We start from the raw sequence: 24,040 nt of genomic DNA on the forward strand, positions 1-24,040 counted from the left end.
TGGAGGATGTTTAGCGCCACTAGCTGGTTGGAGGTTGCATCATTAACTATCTACAAAAGTGTGCACAGGCATATCACCACAGCTGTATATTTATTTAGAGAAGAATAAAAGGTGTGAAGTGCTGTAAAGCTTTTACTATTACTACAATGGTTCTGTCTGATTGATGCTTTTATAGGGTTGCAAGAATGGTTATTTCAGTGCATTTAAAAACTTGCCATTGTCATAAGGCTTAATGATTCTATGTTGCAAGCCATGTAGGGAGGGGGCATAGTTAAAACCATTTAAACACATTTTTCTAAAGGCTCCTGAGTCTAGACTATGGATGGGTTTGGTAGCAGGTGGGCATGGAAAATCTGACAAGCGGCAAAAAGTCAAAATACCATCAGTGTTAAATAACGTTGCAATTCTCCCAATGGCGGATCAGTTGGTCATCCCGCTGGCAGGTGGCGCAAATTCAATTTGCATTCATTTGCATCTCTTGAATGCTTATTAAAACAGCTGCCCACTAATGATTTGACAGGCCTTCCAATCTTGTATCACTCCAGGGAATATCAGGTATGCGTCAAACTCAAATGCAATAGAGTGATGTGCACAAGGCAGTCCTCAGTTGGCCAGGTGAGTGCAACAGATTTTTTTTGCCAGAGTTTTTTGCTGCTCCTGATGTGCAGTTAACCACTCTGCCGGGGCGAGCTGGCCTTCATGGATAATAATGTGCTGATGGACCCTCCTGTGTCATTGTCTCAGCTCAGCAGTGCACCTGGGGTTGTGGAGTGCAGGGGTTCTCCCCCCTCCCACCCCCCAGAGTTTGGGCTCTACCAGGATCCAGTTGCACTGCCAGCTGGAAGGGTCACTGCCAGGGTGCCAGATTGGGACTGAGGATGAAAATCCCCGAATCGGATCCTGCCCATCATTTTTAAAGGCCTCTAAAGTTGAACCAACTCCTTGAAAGTCGGCATGTTATCACCAAGCAAAGCAGATGCTTATTGCAGTTACATATGGTGGTTAGCATAAATGCTTCACAGCTCCAGGGTCCCAGGTTCGATTCCCGGCTGGGTCACTTTGGTTATGAAAGAAAAGTGACACTCTCCTGTTTCTATTTGTAAATACCTTATCAGGCAAAACAGAATCATGCACGTCCTCCCCCTGTGTGCGTGGGTTTCCTCCGGGTGCTCCGGTTTCCTCCCACAGTCCAAAGATGTGCGGGTTAGGTGGATTGGCCATGCTAAATTGCCCGTAGTGTCCTAATAAAAGTAAGGTTAGGGGGGGTTGTTGGGTTACAGGTATAGGGTGGATACGTGGGCTTGAGTACGGTGATCATGGCTCGGCACAACATTGAGGGCCGAAGGGCCTGTTCTGTGCTGTACTGTTCTATGTTCTATATTGAGGATGTTTAGGAATAACAGTGGATGCTTCCGGTTTATCTAGGATATGCTAATTCTGAACCAGTTTGCTTGGGGTCATCAGTGCCACCACATGTTCTGCCAGTGCATGCAAAAGTGACTGCAACATTCAGTTTGCTGATTGAGTTATTCAGGTCGAGGAGGTGATTTTGCCAGTATTCATCAGAGAACAGCATCCCCTTACATTTAACACGTTACTGATGAATGTATTCTGGAAAGCTGGCAGAAAGCTTGAATTTTATGCAGTTGCTGGTTTTCCCAGTGGTTTGCTCGGGCACAATTGAATGGATATAGAAAGTATATATCATCAGTGCATCCGCTTTCATATGCTAACCATAAGAGCTCAACATTTTATCAACATCCTGGTAATCTCCAATGATGAGCAAAACACTCTCCGGGAGGAAACTGGCTGATTTAAGTGAATGGTAGCATTGTGTGACAATCAATTGTTGTGTGATCAAAGCTGCAGACTGGATGGGTAGAAGGATCAATCTGCACTGTATTATTCTGTGATACTCATCCATGATGAATTGAATTTGAGGATCTTATCTGATGATACTACAAGTTGGCTTCACTGATGATGTCAGATTAACTTGTGTCCAAAGGCTGTAGGTTTGCTTTCAGATCATAGCTGTTGTATTCAAATGAAGAAGTGTGCAGTTACGAATATGTAATGATGCTGGCCAGAATCCAGGCACTAGCTTGAAATGCTGGGGGTCAGCTATTGAGTTCAAATCTCACCATCCAGCTGCTTTGGGATTTAAGTGATGTCAATTAATTAACGTTGAAATAAAAGCTAATGTATGGAACAGTGACCATGGGCACGATCTTCTGGCCACGCTGCACCAGAAAAGCATCTCGCTGCGGGGCAACATGGCGATGAAAGCCGGGAGAAACCGCTCTCAGGATCCACCCGGCTCGCATAGCCTCCTGAGATTCAACACAATCTCGCAAGAAGTTGCAAGGAGAATCCCTCCCACAATATGTGGCAATACGTTTTGGCAAATCGTCTTATTAAAGCGAGGAGCTAGCCTTGCTCTAATGTGCAGATTTCCAAGGTACTTGATGCTTTGGGATTCAATGCCTTTTCCTGGGGGACTACGGGCGAGGGCCATTTGGTATTGGTCCCCACAAACGGGAACTAGATGGGACAGCACTTGGGGTCTCCAAGGGGATCGAAGGCCCACAGCTGCATGCAATTTGGGCAGGATGGTGCCCTGGTACTGCTGGTGCCACATGGGTACCCTGGTATGCCAAGGTGCCCCAGTGGCACTGCCAGCTGGAATGGTCACTGCCAGGGTGCCAGATTGGCACTAAGATGCCAATTTTGGCTCGCACGTAATTGGGCCGGGTTGTCCATTGTGGATGTTGGGGGTGCAAGGGGATGCCGGCGGACCCTCCTATGTTGCGTTCAGGCTGGGGAGGTCTGATTTTTGGGGGGGCATCGGAGATCGGGATGCCATTTAAAAATGGCGTCCTGATCTCTCGCTACAACAGGGAGTTCCAGCGAACGGAGCTCCCCGTTGTAAAAGAGGGGGCTATGTGATGCCTCGGCCGTGCGTTTCCCATTTAGTCCCCTTATTCAACACGAGTAGCGCTGAATGGTCCCATGTTTCTTGCTACTATGAGTGCCGGGAAACGGGTGGCTAAACGCGCTCGCTCGGGAACTTTGTTTCCTTCTGGGAAGGTCACGCCCCATGTAACTACAGGTTATTATAAAAGCCCATCTGTCCTCCTTCCTTGGTCAGACCTACATGTGACTCCAGGTCCACATCAATGTGGTTGACTCTTAACTTCCCTCTGAAATGGTCCAGCAAGTGCTGAGTTGTGAACAAGGCAGCTCATTGTGCAGTGAATTTTGCCATTGTCTCTAACCCATAATGCAGAATCAAAAAATGTCCTGAACAAGACTCCATCGCAACCAATTGATCCCTCGCATTTCAGGAATGAACCCAGTTTCTGGACAGCAGCATTGTAGATCAGTGACAGCACACTCTACATGCGAATGTAGGCTGTGTTCTGAATCCATACCCAGTAATCTGTTGACCTGTAGTCCTTGAACTCCCATTAAATTGTTTCCAACAGCAAAGCCTGCTGACAGCAGCATCAGATAAGATTCTCAAATTCAGTTCATCATGGATGATTATAGGCAGGGGATTACTTTGATTACTCAGTGCACTAAGCAGTGTTACTCATTATCTACCACAACAACAGCATTTGGTCTTGTTATAAACATAGTGAGTAAGCAATACAAATTAGGAATGTATTTGTATCCTCTGGGCTTCTAAACTGGAAGAATTCAACCACACATCCTGAAATCTGTCCAGACTGCATGGTGCACTGTATTGTCCTGAGATGATTTCTGATCATTTAAAGCTTTCGGACATCATCTACAAACAGTTGCTGGATCTTACATTGCATTCATCCATCACATGATCTTATCCAAAACCTCTCAATTGAAACCTGGATTAATGGCATTAAATACAGAGCCAGCAGTTTGGGTGTTCTTTGGCCTCAATTCATCTCACGAAAGGATAAGTTTTTTCAACATACCCTGGAAACGTAATAAGCACTTTTCTACTTGGGCGGTTTCATTACATTTTACAGGATTTATATAAATATAAGTTGTTATGAGAAAGCACTTTTGGCTTGCACAATCTAAATTCATACTCCGTGACTTGAGAAGCTATGGTCCTTAATCTTAGCCGGAATTCTTTGGCCGTTCGCTGGCAGCAGGATTCTCTGATCCTCACCGACAGCGCACCCCCATCCACGAATTTCCCAGCGGGAATTCCTATTGGCAGAGGCAGGAACAGAGAATCCCATTGCCAGCAAATAGTGCACCGCCTCAAAACATACAGCTGGGAGACCAGAGAATTTCAATCCCTCATAAATGAGTACAGACAGGATGTAACGGTGATTATGTCCAGTAACTGATAGTTGAATACTGTGGTAAAAATAAAGCAGTTTTTTGTTACTGATGGGTATGCACTAAATATCAGTATAGATAGAGTTAAATTTGCTGCTGCATATCCCAGATTAGCTAATATACATACCTACAAGACAGAGATAATGCATTGTGTAGGAAGGCCTTGACATGTGTACACTGATTGCTACCCTTGTCTCTAGATTTGTACTCATTTCACAGATCATTCGAAATGTTTGGAACCGATCAATGCTTCAATTCCAATCCTTTTGATTACAAGCATCCAACATATTATTTGGCTGCCTTATTTGTGTGGGGAAATGCTGTTATGAATCCTGTGAATGTCTCGCTGAGTGCCACTTAAAAAATACAGTGCCATCTTCTTTGTTCAGGTACCTGCAAAGAAACTTGGAGTTATAATTTAAAACAAATACAACAGCCAGGCTGAAGCCGGCAGAGATAAAGGGCAGGTCAGCAGGTTGGCGTAACACACAGATGCAAAACTAATGGAACAGTATTTCAGAGGTTGAGTTTTATATTAGCCGTTAATACAGGGAAAACGCCTTTAGGAATTTTGATCCTGAGGGGAATCATAAGATATTCAATGATTGGGGCTGACTATATTTATCAAGACATCTCGCACTCTTTTGGTTCAGCATCACTAAACAATTCCAGAAGCACATTTTGTGCATAGTGTAAGGATTTAGCACACATACGGTTACTGTGGGACTGAATATAGTGCCGCCCACACAGTGATGTAAGAGAGCGCATTACCCACATCCAGGGTCAGCTGACTGTTGGACAGAGCTGTATATGTACGAGCAAGCATGGACACAGCTCCAACCTCATTTCATTATACATTTTACAGTACGTTTCTAAATAGTTCAAACAGTCAATAAAAAAGACTTCTAACTAGCCTACTTATGACAACAAAGGCTTCTTCAGACCTACCAATCTCGAACTAATACCCCACAACATTATGCACCAAAGACAAATAGCTGGGGAAAAAGCCCCCCAAAAATGAATTCCACTCTTCACCAGCAAAACAGCGATCTGTGGCAGCAAACAAGGAGTCCTTACAGCTTAGCAACGAGTGAGTGCAGGTATTTTACCTCTGAGTCAAGATTTTTCCCCTGACAGACTTCCTGGTACACCACCTTAATGTTTGAACATGTGCTAAAATGCATTTCAGGTAAATAGGCGGTGTGCTATCCTGCTTAGGTTGGTTGTGCACATCTGTTAAAATATGCTTTTGCAAATACATTTGTATCACACTATGCATTTTCAAGTCCTCTATGCTATTGAAATGCAATGGGTGGCATAGGATTGGTGCAAACATAATGGGCTGAATGGCCTCGTTCTGCACTGTAGGGATTCTATGATGCAACCTATTTTGACTGTTTTCCCAAAGCATTTAAAAAATGTATATGCTTTAGAATTTTAATTGGTAGCGATTATTACAGTTTAATTATTTCAGGAATTCAATGTAATGAGACAGGGCAATGACACTGAATGTCGCATGAGTTATTGATGATCTTGATGATGCTTATATTTGCAGAATTGGAAAGAATGAATGTTGCTGATTATTTTTATTTAGTTTAATATGATAAGTCATTTAGAAATAATTCAACCATACTCAAATTTTCGTCAATTGTAAAACAGCCAAAAGATTGATTTGATATCTTGGCTGCTGAGTTTAGAGTGCTGTGAACAAACGTCTGGGGATCACGATGCCCAGTTAACCTATACCTGTTAATAGTGATGCAGGCAGCATGCTAACTTCATGCTGCCTGCTTATTTAAATGATTTCAGTATTTAATTAGTATAAAATCATTGTTGATCACTGATGCATCAGGGGAACAATATCATGAGTGGCCAGCAACAGATTGGGTTAGCCTTTTATTTAGTTAAATATTTTGGCTCCTCATTCAGTATTTCATACTGACTGCACTGCATAAAGCTGACCTCAACTCCTTAATGCCAGCTCGTGGCTCCTGAAGAAAAGCTGCACTGTGATTGGCACAGGTTACGGTAGTCATTCAGGAAGTGACTGAGACCAGGGTAGTATTGAAGAATGATACAATCATATCTTTGTTGATTGTGGATACCAATATATTGGCGAAGAAGCTGGAGCTCAGGTTGGAAGGATGCCTTCCGAAGGTGATTGTGGAGGATCATACGCCGTTCGCAAAGGAAAGGCAATGGTCATCAAATGTGCGGTGACTGCTGAATTTGGTGCTTTCTCCAGCAAAAGGGAGGGAGTTGGAAGTGGTGCTGGCGCTGGATGCAGAGAAGGAGTTTGAGCGGGTGGAGTGGTACTATCTGATTTAGGTGGACCTACGTTTGTGACATTGGTGAAACTGTTGTATAAGAATCCCATGGCATGCTTACGAGCAAATTAAATTAATTCAGGGTACTTTTCGTTGCACAGGGGACCGAAGCAGAGATGCCCATGTTTCTTCCCCCCCCCTTACACTGGAAATAGAGCCCTTCACCATACCATTGAGGTGCTCAGATAAATGGAGGGGGATAGCAAGGGGGAGGAGGGGTGGAGCACAGGCTGTCCCTCTACTCTATTCTGATGATCTGTTATTGTATATTTCAAACACAAGCTCTTCTGTGGGCGATATATTGGGACTGCTTAGGAGATTTTGGGCATTTTCAAGCTATAAGCTGAACTTGGGTAAAAGTGAGTGCTTTGTGGTATCTTCCCCAGGGGCGGGACTCGGAGGTGAGGGGCTGCTATTTCAGGTGGAAATGACCCGCTTCAAGTACTTGGGAGTCCAGGTGGCCCAAGATTGGGCTTGGCTTCATAAATTGAACTTTACAAGTCTGGTGGGTAGGGTTAACACGAATTTATGACGTGAGATAGTCTTCCCGTCATTGGCTTCTCAGGCGCAGACTATGAAGATGAATATTTTGCTGCAATTTTGATTTGAATTTCAGTGCCTGCCTATCCTTTTGTCAAAGTCCTTCTTTAAATGGGTGGACAGGTTTGTTTTGTTTGTCTGGGCAGGTAAGGTGGCTAGGATTAGGAAGACAGTACTTCAGAGAAGGAGGCAGTCAGGGGTATTGGGCCTTCTGAACTTGCTGTACTATTACTGGGTGGCAAATGCAGAGAAGGTGCAAAGTTGGAGTAGGGAGATGGAGGGAAGCCTGTGGTTGAAGATGGAGGCAGGTTCCTGCAGGGGGTCAGGATTGCGGGTGCTTGCAACAGCACCGCTCCTGTTTATCCCAGGTAGGTATTAGGGAGCCCTGAGGTGGTTGCCACGCTAAAAATATGGAGGCAATTTCAACAACAATTTAGGTTAGGGATGGGTCCGAGGTCAGTGCCGATCTGAGGGAACCATGGGTTTGAGCCTGGGAGGATGAATGTGAAGTTTCAGGGATGGGAAGAAAGAGGGATGATGAATTTGAACAACTTGTTTTTGGAAGGGCAGTTCACGAGTTTGGGGAGTTGGGGGTGAAGTTTGGTTCCCACGTAGGGAGGACCTTGGGTACATGCAAGTGCAGGGCTTTCGGACCTTTCCGGGACCACCTTTCTCCTCGTTGCTGGAGGAGGTATTGTCGGTGATGGGATTGGAGGGTGGAGTCTTTTTGGCAATTCATGGGAGGATTCTGGAGGAGGATGAGGTGTCTCTGAAGGGCGTTCAGGTCAAGTGGGATGAGGAGCTGGAGCTGGCACTAGAGGAGTGTTGCTAAATGTTGCTAAGTGTGCTTTACACTTAATTTGCTCGGTTTAAACACCTTGCTCTAGAGTCGCCAGGTATCTTTATGATACCACCACGAGGTTCAAGTTCAAGTGCTGATCAATAACTCAATACACCAGTTAGTAAGGTTAAATTAAAACACATTTATTATATACACAGTCAACTGCTACTCATGCATAAAATACTATTCACTCGGCTATCACTAACACTAACAGGCCAATACTTAGCTTTGGAAAAGGGACCCACTAGGTCAGGGGAACAATTGGCCTCTCGTTCGATTGTGAGTCTGCAGGCTTCCAGCTGGTATGGACTAATGGTTAGGAGCGCCTATCTCGTAGCGTGCGTTGACTGGACACTTACTTGGTTGGTGCAGCTGCTAGGCAAGTCTCTCCGAGTTGAGAATCACGGTCGAGTTCTTTGAGAGCTGCCAAGAAGGACGAACTGAACTTGGGGACTCTACTTTATAGACCCCAGGGGCTTCGTGCCCTTTTGGGCGGCCCCCGTACCTGGTTCCAAGCGATTGGACTGAGTTCTGATCACTTGGATCGATTTCTCCAATACTGGAGCTGTTCCCTGATCGCTGGGCGGTTCCTAAGTGTCCGTTGGCCTTCCTTTGTCTTGGCTCCTGCTGGCGCCGAGGAGTCTGGCTTGGCCTCGATTATCTTAACTGTTTCAATTGTTCCCGGCGATCGCTCATCAATATGGAGATGGCCGTCAGTTTCAGTGCTGTCTGTGTTCTGCAAGTTCTCATATACAGGATTTTGCACCTGCTTGTTTTTCTGTCCTTGGCTGAATTTCCCTGCATTGTTAGCGAATCTCCATTTTAAAGTCAGGAAGTGGCCATCCCAGGTGGCTACAGGAGGGATTGTGGTGTGAGGTGTTGGGGAGGGTGAATACCTTTATCTCATATGTGAGACTAGGGTTGATAAAACTAAAGGTGGTACACAGGACGAACCAGACAAAGTAGAGGATGAGTTGGCTGATTGAGGGGGTAGAGGGTATTCATGAATAGTGTGGGAGGGGCCCATCTAATTATGTTCTGGTCCTGACCAAAATTGGAGAAATTTTGCAGGTCGTTTTTCAGCACGATGTCGGCGACCTTGTATGTGGACTTGGAGCCTAGTCCCCTGGGGGCCATATTCTGGGTGTCAGACCTGCCAGAGTTGCAGGTGGCAGTGAGGCAGATGCTTTAGCCTTCACCTCACTGATCGCTCACAGGCAAGTTTTGTTGGGGTGGAGGCCAGCTTCTCTATCCTGTGCCTCGGTGTGGCTGGGGGATCTGATGGAGTTCCTGCATTTCGAGAAGGTGAAATTTGCCCCAATGAGGGCTGAATAAGGGGTTCCATAAGAGATGGGGTTTGTTTATTCTGTATTTTGGAGAACTAGTCGTCGTCAACTGTTAGGGGGTGGTGGTGGGGGAGGTGGGATGGGGCGGGGGTGGTGGTGGGGGAGGTGGGTTGGGGTGATGGGGGTGGGTACCAGGGTGAGGTTTTGTGTTGGGTTTATCAAAAGTTTGAATAAAATACCTTTTTTATAAATAGAAGAATGATACAACATGGGAGAGTGTGGATTCCAAGATTGGCACACACTGCACTCCAGAACTTAATTGGAAAGGTGGAAAGAAACTGGAGTACCATGCACCAGTGGGGAAACAATGCAGTGAAGCCGCATGTTCATTCCACCTGCTTCTTGCTGGTGAGAAAAAATTTAATGTAGTTAGCCCTCATTAAATAGAAAATCTCAGTGGCCCCTGTACCTAACAATGAATAGCTAGCAGGGAGATGTTACAAGTATCTGCCGATCCAGCTTGGAAGGAGTCATCAGATGAATAGCTGTTCTTCCTCACAGATGTCTGGATAGCCACTGACAATTCTGCCCTTACCCTTCTGTGAGGTTGTAATTGTGCCTCCAGCAGGTGGCAGGTTTCCGATGTAATCGGATATAAACTCTCATTTTTCACATCCATTTGAAGACTATGTTTTTATCCCAAATTCATTATTTTACTGATGGGCACTAAAGTGCCATTGTTTGTTAACATTCTGAATCGCCTTTAGGGAGGCAGTCGAATACTAACTGCCTGGAGCCAGCTGATGGTTACTCGCCCAGCCAATACAAGACAATACAGCAGTTCAGCTGAGATGTGTTTTGACTATTGTGTTGAATTATTAACAAGGAGCAACAATAATCCTTTCTGCCGATTATTTTCACCTCTGCTGTCAGTCTAGCACAGTACATACTTGTTTGTGAACTTGAGAACTTAGATTATTGCCTATGTGTTGGAGCTCCAGTTATTGTATATTTTTGACAGATCTATATCTACCCTGCGAGCCACTCATTGGTCCTAAAAAAATGAGAGTCAATTGCATCTGTAAATGGCAAGATCTTGTCATGAGTCTTCATTTCTTATGCCTTTGTCTGGCGGAACTAAGCACCACTTGGGGAAGTATGATGTTCAATATGACCTTTCATTGCGGCCCTTTGCAGTGAAGTGCTAACACCATGAAGGCTGTGCGATACTGTGCAGACCACTGGATTACAATCATCAAAAGGGAATGGACCATTGAATTGGAAACCCAGCAAAGTTGAAATCCTTGCTAAGATAGATGGAATTGAAAGATGACTTAATTGTAATTTGGGGTCATGACTAGTTATTTTTCTAGTGGCTACTGTATTTGAGCTTCTTTAGCAATTTTGATGTAGGGCATGGGACATGTTCAAGAGCCAGCAGAGTCAATCAGGAATAGCGTGGAGGCCAACCAAAAATAAACTTGTTTGCTTTATAGTTTACCATACATCACATATGCCTGAGCCACTTGAGAAATTGTGAAGGCAGACAAAGAGAGCAAGGCAAGCTCATCCTTTCCCACCACCCACTGGGGATTGAGATATAGATTTCAGGTTTTTTGACCTGTGTCCTCCTTTACCAGGATGGCAGCTTTTAAAGCCCTTACAGAAACATCTGGAAGCTCTTTTAGCCACGACTGGAGATTGTCGGCAAAAGCAAGCAACCTAGTGAGAAATGTGGAAACTTGGGAGATCTTTCCAGTTGTTAAATCATGCTGTCTGTTAATGCTTATTTGTCATGTATTGTGTAGCTGGCCTTTTGGTTTGTCAAAGCTGTAGAATGTTGTATCCTTTGCTTTATGAAATAAGAGTTTTTTTGCTGCTAAATTGGAAGTGTATGGACTAATGATAGTTAGCACTGTGGTGTATGCCTCTCAAATATCAAATATTTAAGTGTGGTCTTTAGTTCTCAGGGATGTCCATTGAATGCGAAACACAGAATTGCCAAGATGGGTGATTTTGTTTGTGAGCGCATACAAAAGGCAATTGAACAAGATGTTGCTGGTTGTGATCGCTGTTACCTTGTAAAAATGATTGACAAGTAGTCTAGAACGTTTATCATATTATCATATTTCTTTGTTCCCCTTTATCCCACTGAGGGATCTGAGGAATTCCATGTACTTGAACAGGTAGTTTGTTTTCTGGTCGTACCCGCCTCAGGCCTGGAAATTCCCTTCCGAGGTCAATGGACCATTCAATTGTCCGTCAAATTATCCGTCTTTTCCGTGCCAATTCCCTAAGTGGGCAGGAAATTCACCCCATTGTGCTTTTTAATTATATAATACCTGAAAGATATATACAGTGGGAGATTGCTGGAGAAACAGCTGGAGTGAATGGGTAAAAATATTTATCTAAATTGCGTTCAAGCTACCCATGAGGAGAAATAAGGGCAGGTTATTCCAAGTGGTTAAATTGGCATATGTTCACAAGGGGGTCTACTGGGCTGAGGTGCATGGGTTCTTCTGTAAAGATGGTGAGCTACACTGTCAATGTATAAGATGGTAACTCAAACAAGATGCTGCACACAAACAAAGTCTATGACCTGCATTGGGGGAGGGGTTCAGGGAACTTTAGTGCTTGAGCAGTAATGCAGTGGAGTGGATCGTCTGTCGATCGCAATGGAATAAAAATCAGTTGAGTTTATAAGCGGAAGGACATCCACTCCACCACATTTATCTCACAGGCTATGAAGTTGAAAATTACTTTCATTGACCTTTCAATCAGATGATTGAGCAAACATTTGGATATTCTGCAAGATTCTGGGGAACGTGTGACTGAGATGGTAGCATAGCAACATTCTGTCTGATTGGCAATATGTTGTGCACATACAGGAATATTTTGTGTTCGGTCACCTTGTTGTATACCATGGTTCCTTCTCACACGTTGGCAGGAGTTCATAACCAGGAATGACGTGTGAAAGGGTGAGAATGAGATGCCTGGTCGAAGGATGGAATGGGAATGGAGGTGAGCTGAGGACAGGATCAATTTTCTGAAGGAGATGGTTTTGATATTGTACTTAACCTACCTGCATTTCAGATTTATACTGGAAATGTACGCCATGTACCATTTGTCTGTGTACTTGTGAGGTGCCATGACAATAATATCTCCAGTGTTTCTCTTTTTAACACATGGACTATCTTAAGGCAATTTTTGAGAAGGTGCTGATGATCTGTGCTGAGCATTTGATGATACAGGATAAACGTGAAGGCCACTGGTACCCACGGGTAACTATGATATTTTTGTCTAGAATCTAGCTGAGACTAGAATGATTAAATTCTTCAACTGATGGTTTTGAAGGATCTGAAATTAAGTTCATTTGGATAGTCTTGCATCAGTTCAGCACAGAGTCCACAGCGCAGAACGAGACATGAGAAAAATTAGAAAGATTTTCACCTTTTATCCTTTGGTATAAAATCTCAAATACTGAGTGATTAATTTGTAATAAAATACGTTAGCAACTCAGCAGAAAACTATTCATAATATGACCTTAATAAAGCAAGCATAAGGTTCCAAAGATAGTTGATGTGCGCTAAAGAAATATAATGGGACAGTTCCTAGGGTATATTTCACTGAGATCAAGCACGTCGCTGCATAATCTGTACAGTACTTGTTCTTGCAACTGAACTGGGCATCTCTTGAGGATACTAATGCATCAAATGAAAAAAAAAGTTTTTTTTTATCATGGCCAAATAAACTAATCCCAGATATTTGCTTATCTAATACTGAGTAAAATTTTTATTTGATTGAGCAACAAGAATCAAAGTTCCCTCAAGTGCTTTATGGAAGCAATCATTATTTAATAGATTGATTTTCAGTTAGAATGGCCACATTTTTTTCAAAATTAAAATGCCTAAATGTCCGTCTTAGCATTAAAAGCATCCAAATTACTCAAAACGCTTCATTTTCATGGTGACATTTACGTTTGTTTTCTTCATGAGTGAAAACGTGAATTTAAAATTGCATTGATTTCTTTCTGCAGCAATTGGCTACTAATGCTTACTAAATCAAATAAAAACAATTAAAGTGCAATGGAAATGTGCAATGGCTAAAATAGTTCAATAATAATTTGTGTTTAAAGGAATTGAGTTGAATGAAAACTGTTCTGTGCCAAGTTTCTGGGTACTGATGGTTCAAATTATTCATTGTTGCATTAATTGAAGAATGTGCATGGCTAGTCCAAAACACAGGGGGTGACCCAGGGGCCGGGTCGGAGAATCGCTGAGCCGGGCACGATTCACGCAACACCGCCCCAACGCCGATTTTCCGGTCGCCGGAAAATCGGAGCCATTGGTGTCGGCGCGTCGGAGGGCCCCCTGGCGATTCTCCACGCAGGTTGGGCCGAGTGGCCGCCAAAATAGCCTGAGTCCCGCCGACCCCATTCACATGTGATCTTACACGGCGGGACCTCGGCATCCATCCTGCGGGAGGGCGGCCTGGTGGGGGGAGAGGGGAGATCCGACCCCGGGGGGGGGCCTTCACCGTGGCCTGGCCCGTGATCGGGCCTACCGATTGACGGGCCAGCTTCTCCTGGTGGGGCCTTGTTTACTCCGCGCCGACCCCTGTAGCTCTCCGCCATGTTGCACGGGGCCGGGGCAGAGATGAAAGCTAGTTTGCGCCGGTCGCAGCGCGTGTGCACAAATTCATACCGGCCACAGCACGCATGCGCAGACCCGCGTCACCCATTTGATGCCGGTATCGGCAGCTGGAGCTGCGTTAGTCGCTCCAGTGCTGTGCTGGCCCCCTGTAGGGCTCAAGATCGCTTCTCCTCGGGGCCTGTTGACGCCGTTGTAAAACGCGACGGCATTTACGACAGCGTCAACACTTAGCCTCAGGATCAGAGAATCCCGCCCAGGTTGGGCAGTATTTCACTGGCTTGCCAGTGGTGGTTATTATGTTGGGCGGGAGCAGAAATTTTGTCGAGGGGCCAAAAATCAGAACCCCTCCAGCAGGAAATCAGTTCATAATTTTCCGCTCACCAATTTCACAGAGGGTTGCTGGCAGGTCGGCATTTCCATGGATCCATGACGGGGGAAAAAGCATTTGCATCCATGATCATGGCATGAATGCTCATTAAAAATGTTACTCGCCGGACTCTCTTTTTCCCTTGCTAATTACATATCGCACAAGTGGGAAATTTGACTACTCTTAAGTGGTAGGCAGTTGTCTGCCCTCACTTCACTCTTGACTTTGAGATGAGTGGAACATGCCAAGCCTACCTGCAACTGCGTTGTTCTGGTTGTTCACCAATGCTAATGAGACACCATGCTGTTAGGGGTGTTGGATTGATCTGCTCACTGGTTTCCACTGTACTCCAGCAGCGTGTGTTCTGCAGGTCGCGATGAAGAACTGCACTCTGAAACAGTGACCAGCATTACAACTGGGGGAGGAAGAACTTGGAGACATGGGGGACAAAGGGCGATGGGTGGGGTTGGAGGGGTGGGGAAGGTGGACAAGGAATGGGGGGGGTCATGGGCTATGATGGGGTTGGAGAGGAAGGGGACGATGGCAAGCAAAGGGGAGACCAAGGGTGTAGAAACTGGAACCCAACATGTAAGACTAGAATGCAGATACAGAATGGGGTTATCTTATATAACCCCCAATTTTATCTGATATAATGAGCTGTGGGTGTGGTGATGGCATATCCCCAAGGTAACCCAGGACCAAAATTTAGAGTTAGAGCACACCTTTCAAGATTGCTTTGTTTTTGCCAAAAATCCGAAAGGTGTGACTGACTGGCAGTGACTGTGATTTATGCAGGCCAAATGCAACACCTTTTATTTGTAAACCGATAGTTCACCCCTTCCTTTAAACACACTGTTTTCTTCATTAATTAGCATTAATGCAACACGTCCTTCATTAATTAGCACTGAAGTAGCATTCCTGTATAAAAATAAAATAAATAATTGGTTAAATGCTTTTGCTGAAAGGTGCATTGTATTAATGCACATGATTAAATTACTTTACAATTTATGTTTTCAAAAATGGTGCAATATTTCTGCAGACTAAAAAGTCAAAATTCCATGTTGTATAGTTACTGATTAATGGTACCACCAGAATTGTGGCGACCCCAGGGAAATGAGAGAAGCCAAAAGTATAAAATGAAGAGATACACGTGTTGGGTGGCAGGAAGTTGAGGGCAGTGCAATGTCAACACATAAAAGCTATCTGTATGATAAAATGTTCCATTCAACTTAGCAAGGCAGGGCTGTAACTTGAGTGCAGGAGAACAAAATATTAGTCCACGTGGATGAGCCAGGACAGATTTTTAATTAACCTTCAGACTCTTCATGTCACTGCACAATGACCTAAAGCAGGCAAGCAGTCAAACATTGTTGGGTTGTTCAGTCACAGTCACGTCAATTTACCAGCTTTCATATCAGGTTACTGTTGGAAATAAAAACATTACAAACTCACTGATTCAATCCATATTCTTGCAGTGCTCTCGGGTTCAGATGCCTTTTTCCATTTCCGACCTATTAATGTGTACAGACTGCTACATGAACAAATAGGCTAAATGTTGACAAATGGTCGGAAGCTAATGCGAATACAATCAGTATCAAAATGCAAACTACATTTGTCAGCAAACCAAATAATTGCTGTCAGAGCAGATATCAAGCTCATTTTCCTGCAACCTCAAGCAGTTGCCCTTCCAGAATGCCGATATCCGGGAATAACATTGTCATTTTGGTCCTGGTCTCCTTGAGTGTTAATGGTTGCATCTGGGCGATGTTTGTACCTTACAGTTAATACTTAGTTTCATTTTCCGTTTTTTTTTGATCAATAACTATAACAGACAACAGACCCACTCATAAACTCTTCCCATAATGATTCATTATTTTCCTTAATATACAGACTACTTGTTCATCTCTTTTCATCTTCATGATTCAAATCAGTGGTTCTTCGGGTAAATTACATTTTAAGATAAAGCGGCAATGATGAAGAAAAGCAAAAGAATGATAATCGATGCTCCATAGCACAATGGACATCTGGGGCGGGATTCTCCAACCCCCTGCCGGGCCGGAGAATCGGCGGGGGCCGGCGTGAACCCCGCCCCGCCTCCCTGAAGCCGGCTGCCGAATTCTCCGGCGCCAGTTTTTTGGCGGGGGCTGGAATCGCGCAGTGCAGTTCGGGGGCCGTTGGCAGCGGCCCCCCAGGCGATTCTCCGCTCCGCGATGGGCCAAGCGGCCGCCCGTTTTCGGCCTGTCCCGACAGCGTAAATTACACAAGGCTCTTACAGGCGCAACCTGGCTCTGCGGAGTCCTTGGGGGGTTCTGGCCCCGGGGGGGGGGGGCCACGGTGGCCTGGCCCGCGGACCTGTGCCGTGAGGGCACTCTTTCCTTCCGTGCCGGCCTCTGTGAAGCTCTGCCATTGCCGGCGCGGAGAAGAACCCCCCCTGCACATGAATTGGGATCACGCAGAAGCCAATCCCACCGGCGCAGGCCTAGCCCCCAAAGGTGCGGAGGATTCCGCAACTTCCGGGCGGCCCAATGCCGGAGTGATTTATGCCACTCCTTGGCACCGGTACGGCACGCCCGCCGGATACCGGAGAATCCCGGCCATGAAGTTGAACGTTTAATATTAAAATAAAATATAACTAAAAGGGCGACACAGTGGCATAATGGTTAGAGCTATTGCCTCACAGCATCGGGGACACGGCCTGACTGTGACTGTGTGGAGGTTGCACATCCTCCCAGTCTCTGTGTGAGTTTCCTTCGGGTTCTCCGGTTTCCTCTCACAGTCCAAAGGTGGGCAGGTTAGTTGAATGGGTCATATTAAATTGCCCCTTAGTATCCAAAGATCAGGGGGGGTTTGCGGGCTCACAGCGGGGGAATGGGCCTAGATTGGTGCAGAATCGATAGGCCAAATGGCCTCCTTATATACTGTAGAGATTCTATGCTTCTATTCTAACTTGTACGTTAGGATGTATGGCACAAATAAAGAGACATCATTTTCAGAAATTACAGATGCAAACATTTCACACTCATATTTCCATTGTGTTATGCAGGGGATACGGAAATGAAAATTGAGTGGTTACATTCCTTGCACCTGCCGTCGATGCCGAGGCGATGACATTGTGTAATCCATTAAGCCCAGAGCAGCTCAGCTAATGTTACAAAGCAGGCCAATGTGCAGAGCCTTAGGTTTTTCTGTTGTCACTTTACAGTTGGTTTGCCTTTTCCTTCTGTAAACTGCTACCCTCCTGTGAAAGAAACAGCACTTATCACGGAGGTGCCTTTAGGCTCTCTGTCCACTCATCTTGTCCAATGTCATGTTGTGATTCAAGGGAGCAGCATACATTTGTCGGTGTGCATTGAAAATTCACTATTTGGGATAGGTAGATGACCGTTGGTAGCTTGCTGTGAAATCTGATGGTCAAAGTGCACTATGTGGTCAGTGCACCACTTGTGTGGTCTCCAAACTTTGCCCCAAAGCCCTGTGAGCATCCTTTGTTTCCTATTGGCATGATTAAAATGACATGGATAACCTGATCGTTGGTACTCCTGAAGCAAGCGCCAATATGTTTTGTCAAACCACTCCCACTACTTTATAATAGCCTGTGCAGCACCTATTCATTCCATGTCTCACTTGGTCATCAGAACACTCCCTCCTGTTCCCCACCACTAAGCAGCCTCATGGAGAATTTAAAATTAGCCGAGCAAAACTCTTTCTCTCTCTCTCTCTCTCTCTCTTTTCCTCCCCCCCCCCCCCCCCCCCCCCCCCCCCCCGCCCGACCATCTCTTCCTCCCCAATTTCATTGAATTCTCCCTCTCGATCCAACTCTTCTCCAACTGGTCAATCTTTCCTGCTCCCTTAGCTCCTTCTTTGCGCACCCCGCCACCCTCTTTTCCTTCTTGCCATTCCTTTCTCCCTCCCTTAACTGGACAAAGGGCTGGATTTCCGTCACCAGGATTGGAACAGAGGCAGGCAATTGAAATAAAATGGCAACAATGCCATGTGTAACAATGTCCCACCTCTGTTACTGACTTTATCAACTTTTGTGAGGGCAGGAGATCAGGGGGCAGGGCGGGAATGTGAAGTCACCCATTGGCCATGTTTTGAATAGTTAAGCAGCCTCTTCGAGCTCACTTTGTAAGGTCTGTCAATGTTTATGGGAGTGGGTGGCAGTTGGGAGACTTTAAAAGCTGACCAGCTCTAGCCTGTCAGGAACATGGTTGGCAGTGTGAAAAGTTGACAGAAGTGGGATTTTTGAAGAAAACCTATTGCAGTGTTGTGGGGAAACGTACATCTATTTGGCAATAGTGTAATTCACTCTCCCACTCGTGAGAAACCAGATGAAGACTCTTGGAGTTGCAAACAAGGCCTTGCATGCTGATGATGTTCCAAGTAGATAAGTCAGAGAACCCTGATTCAAGGATCATAAAGACAGTTATACTTCAAATTTGATTACAATAAATTAGCGTATACCAATCAAGTGTTTCTAGTTATCTATGTCCAGTCACAATGATCAATTAGGTCTACATAATTCATATATATGAGAACAATTAACCAATCATAACAGAGGCATGTCTACTTAATTATAATACATGCTGTCCTCTAAGTAAAAATGTTAGAGCGTGAAACAGTTCATTGCGGTTTTGCGTCTCTGTCTACTTTCAGACAAACTGGCAACGGAGCAAAATGGTGAAGGACCCATCTCGTTCAGTTTGCTCCAGTGCCAGACTGTCGAGAAGTAGACATAGAGGCATAGCCACAACAAACTAACAAACTGTTTTTTGCTCGAACATTTTTCCGTGAGAATGATTGTTTGTTGCTTGTTTTTCCTGGGGTCCGCCACCAGAAATATGTGTCGTTGAGATGTTTTTTTGCAGCTAACCACGTCAACTAAACAGCTTATGTGGTCACAGATCATGCAGAAGAATTTTAAACCTTTCAGCATTTTGTGGATAACTAGAGTTTGAAAACTAATTCCGATATAATGTCTAAAGCTACAACCTGTTACACAGCAATGAAATTTGAATACTAACAAATTCCCCACCCTATCCCGGGTTCCAGCTCTGCCTCTACCCTGGCCAATTTGAAGATTCCGGTTGTTTCAATTTGTTTAAAAATCATCCACAAATGGCATCCACAGCTATGGCTATTGAGATGGACCTGAACATGGCGCACTGCTCTGGTCAACAGGACTTGGTTCAGGTTAGAATATGGGCAAAGAGCATTGGTTGAGCTCAAAAATATGGGCTGGGATTCTCCGAAATCCCGGCCATGTGTTGACGCCGGCGTCAAAACCGGTGAGAGCGACGCCGGCATCAATGGTCCTCCAGGCCCAGGCAGTCACCCCTTCGGGGGCTAGTACGGCGCCGGAGTGCTGTGCGCTCAAGCGCCGGCACGACACAGCCGGCTCGGGTCCGCGCATGCGCGCCACGGCCAGTGCGGGTCCGTGCATGTGCGTGGATTGCCGTCTCCGCGCAGCCCCCGGGCAATATCGCGCTGCCCTACAGGGGCCTGGCGCGGAGAAACATAGACACCCCCCCCCCCCCCCGGGAATTAGCCTACCCGCAGATCAGTAGGCCCCCCTGGAGTCCGATCCCCCCCGCACCCACACCAGGACGGCCCCTGTAACCAGAACTCCGAGGTACCGCCGGGTGGGACCATACGTAACCCGCCGGCACTCCGTCGAGTGCAGAGAATCGCCACGGGGGCGGGACATGGCAGGCACTCAGTCGAGCGCAGAGAATCGCTGCGGGGGCCGCTTTCAACGACCCTTGACCCGCGCAGCGGCGCAGACGCGATTGCCGCCGATTTTCTGGTCGACGAAGAATCGGCGGCGTGGCGTGATTCTCACCCCCCGCCAGTTCTTTCGATCCGACGCGGGATCAGAGATTCCCGGCCATGGAGTGTGGAAGGCTGGGGCGGCACGATGACACAGTGGTTAGCACTGTTGCTTCACCGCACCAGTGACCCGGGTTTGATTCCAGACTTAGGTCACTGTCTGTGCGGAATCTGCACGTTCTCCCCATTCCTGCGGGGGTTTCCTCCGGGCGCTCCAGTTTCCTCCAACAAGTTCTGAAAGACCTGCTTGTTGGTGAATTGGACATTCTGAATTCTCCCTCCGTGTACCCGAACAGGCGCCGGAGCGAGGCGACTAGGGTATTTTCACAGTAACTTCATTGCAATGTTAATGTAAGCCTACTTGTGACAATAAAGATTATTCTTAAAACCCAAGAGAGCAGTGAAGTATTTGAATCTGGAGGCATCAGAAGTATGGATGAGGGTTTCAGCAGAGAAGCCGAGGCGTGGGCAGAGATCTTGGTGCGAGGCTGTCATTGTTATGAAAAAGATATGGGATCATCAGCTTATCTAAGAGTCCAACAGATGGTTTAGGTTGCACACTGTCTATTCCAGCCTGAGACAGTGGCCAGGAAGAGGATGGAATCTGTTGCGTACATTTGCAAGGAGATGTACTTCTCATCTGTGTTTGAATTTAACAATCAGCTACCACCATTCAGTAACCGAAGAAATAAAGCAGTCACCACAGTCAAACAAAACTTGCATGCTGTATTCTTGCCGCACCATTTTAGCAATCAATGCAGAAAAAAGGTTAAAACTGAGATGCATACAACTTGTGAATCGGAGTAGAATAACGGTCTCTAATTTTTCATTGACTAATCAGAAGTGCAATAAATCACAGCTAGATTATAATTCACCTGGTTTAACTCAGCATTGTCTAATTCTGATTACAATTCTTCTTAAAATAATTTTGATCAGCACTTAAAAGATCCTGTTGACATCCTCATTGTGACAGTTTTGCCCTGGGTCTTCTAATTTTGTAGATAGGATTGCAATCCCTTATCAACTTCCCTTCAAATAGTATCAAATAAAGCTGCACTTCTCTCCTGATATGTATTCTTGAAGTGATTCACTTCATTTTCCTTACAGTCTGAAAAAGTTACAAAGCAGTGTTGCTCGCAATTTGGGCTAGATTTCTTTTACCTGACTTTGACAAGGCGGAGCTTTTTAATCTGGAAGCTGGGTCTGAGAACATGCTCATATATCAATGTTTGGTGCCCGACAAAATGGGCGGCACAGTGGTCGGCACTGTTGCTTCACAGCGCCTTGGACCTGGGTTCAATTCCCAGCTTGGGGCACTGTGTAGAGTCTGCGTGTTCTCCCCGTGTCTGCGTGATTTTCCTCTGGGTGCTCCGGTTTCCTCTCACAAGGCCCGAAAGACGTGCTGTTAGGTGAATTGGACATTCTGAATTCTCCCTCAGTGTACCCAAACAGGCGCCGGAGTGTGGTGACTTGGGGATTTTCACCGTAACTCCATTGCAGTGTTAATGTAAGCCTACTTGTGACACTAATAACGATTATTATAAATTAAGAAGTTGTGAGAGGACAACATTATGCCAGATAATCACTAACAGCAGAACATGGTCCAAACTAGTTCGTTCGATCTGCAGAATTCTCACATACCACTTGACCGTTTCAAACAAATACTTTTAACACTTAATCCATAAACTCCATTTATATTGCACAGTTTCATAAGCAATCTTGCCACTTGATTTAGTATTGTTTACCGTTTCCTACTGATATTAGCAAGATTTTAATCTTATTTAATTTAACTATATCAAGACAATAAGTGCATTATTAAACCAAATGTACAGTAATAAAGTTCCTGTATTTTTGAAAAGCTGTATGTAAATATTGTCTGGTACATTCGCAAGAAACTATTCTGAATTTACGTGGTTAGTATTTTCCCACAACTTTCTGAATGGTGACAGTAAATAGATTTGAAGAGTTCTGAAATATCTTTAACGATGCTATTTCAGAGCTTTAATGTTTCTGTTTTCCTCTGATTGTATGGACTAGCTATGGTTCAATGGGAAATACTGATTCCTGGGCTTTTGTCATTGCTACTGTAACACATTGAGAGAATAAACTGAGTTACTTGTTACACTGTTTTTTCCAATTCTGCCCAAGTACTTTTGCTGAACATAAAAATACAGTAACAAATGAAACGCAAGTATCATCCTAAAGTGGCCCAACTGAAATTATATATATCATTGAAATTGGATATTTTTGTAGGACTTAAGATTGTGAATCTAATTTCCACCAAGATGTACAAATCTTTTTTCAAATCACTGCATAACATGCTCAAAAATTAACTTTTCAACCTCTATTGAGGTTAGATGAGAATTTTATTTTTGCTTCCAAGCCTGAGATGTACTTGTTGAGCGAGTAAAGGATATGAGGGATGGATATGCAGGTACGATCCACCAATAGCCTGGGGGGGACTTTTATGGAGGTTACTGTTACAAAATTAGCTTGGAGGCTGACACACTGGGATTATGAATTTATGAATTAGGTGAACGATTGGGAGAACCTGATCCAGGTGTTCAGTTTCGTAAAATTACTACAACTGGAAGAAAAACATGTACAAATAAGGTATTGGCCTGGATTTATAAATGAGTAGGATTGAAGGTGGGCAGGGGACAATTTGGTGCCAGTGGCCTCCATGCTGGTCCGTTGCCACATTCCCGATCTCCAGCCATTCTTAACGGTGGTGGCTTGGGGTCGGCTCAGCTGCCTGTATCTTTCCAGCGAGCAGCCAGTTGAGGACAGTTATTGATAATTGGCAGCAGCAGACCAACATGGTAGGCTCAGAGTGCGAAGAGGGGAGAATCGGAGGGGAGGGGTGGGGTCCCCCTCTGAAGCACACGCTGTGGAGTTGGCCAGAATTAATCCCTACATCCGGTTCCTGACCCTGATTGATCCACTCTCTAGAGTTTAAGGTACAAACAAGGCAAAACAAGCAAAAAGAAAGGTGAAGTCGTAACGTTGTAAGGACATACTGAAAGCAGGAGCAATTAGAAAAGCTCATACAAAAGGAGAATGCGCAAGAAAGTCTTAGAGGGACAAGTTTCTATTTAACTGCCTGCATTGTGAGTGTCAGACTAGACAAGCAAGTTACAGGAGCTAGCTGGAAATTTCATTCATTCTTTGATGCTCTTGAGAGAAGTAGAATACTGACACTTCAAAAGATATTATTGATTAAAATTTAATGGTATTGTGTCTTTGCTATCAGAAAATGACATAACTTCTGACTTACCATCAGCAACAGCACAAGAAATCCTTTAGTATTTTCAAATATATGGAGATAGCCCAAAATAAAATGGGATTTTATATTTTGACAAATATTTCTGGGTAAAAGGCTTACTTTTATCAACATCATGCAGCTTAAACATATTATAAAGACCATCGATCAATATAACTTTATCACACTGAAAATAAGAACTCTATATCACATATTTACTGTAGAGAAATCTAAAAGGCAAAATGAGGGTTCCTTGTATGCATCAGTTTCTGTTCCTAACCTGTACTATGTAATCACTGCTTCAGCACAAGGATTTCTCAAACTTAATACCATATTTTCTTATCTGACAGACTATGGATGGACGAATTGAAGTTCACAGCGATGCAAGAGTTTCTTCCCTGACTCTCAAAGACATTCAGCACACAGATTCTGGTGAATACATCTGTAAAGCTAAAAATTCAATTGGCCAGGACTCGGAGTCTATGTACCTGGAAGTTCAATGTAAGTTGGAACTTAATGCAATTTGAATTTCACTGGCCAGTCTATGTTTCCATTAATTATTGAGCAGCTAATTTAGCACTGAACAAGAGAGTGCAACTAAGAACAT

General features: G+C 44.7%; 1 protein-coding gene across 30 annotated transcripts in view; it reads left to right on the forward strand.

Moving 5' to 3' along the window:
- Positions 1–24,040, forward strand: part of LOC119954469 (neural cell adhesion molecule 1-like) — a 563,058-nt gene that overhangs the window by 392,072 nt on the left and 146,946 nt on the right. For all 30 annotated transcript variants that reach the window (XM_038779702.1, XM_038779694.1, XM_038779710.1 and 27 more), the window contains one exon: positions 23,784–23,934. In XM_038779702.1, coding sequence (XP_038635630.1) covers positions 23,784–23,934 — 151 coding nt within the window. The remainder of the gene's footprint in view (positions 1–23,783; positions 23,935–24,040) is intronic.

This window comes from Scyliorhinus canicula, chromosome 19 (assembly GCF_902713615.1).
Source record: "Scyliorhinus canicula chromosome 19, sScyCan1.1, whole genome shotgun sequence".
NCBI lineage: Eukaryota > Metazoa > Chordata > Chondrichthyes > Carcharhiniformes > Scyliorhinidae > Scyliorhinus > Scyliorhinus canicula.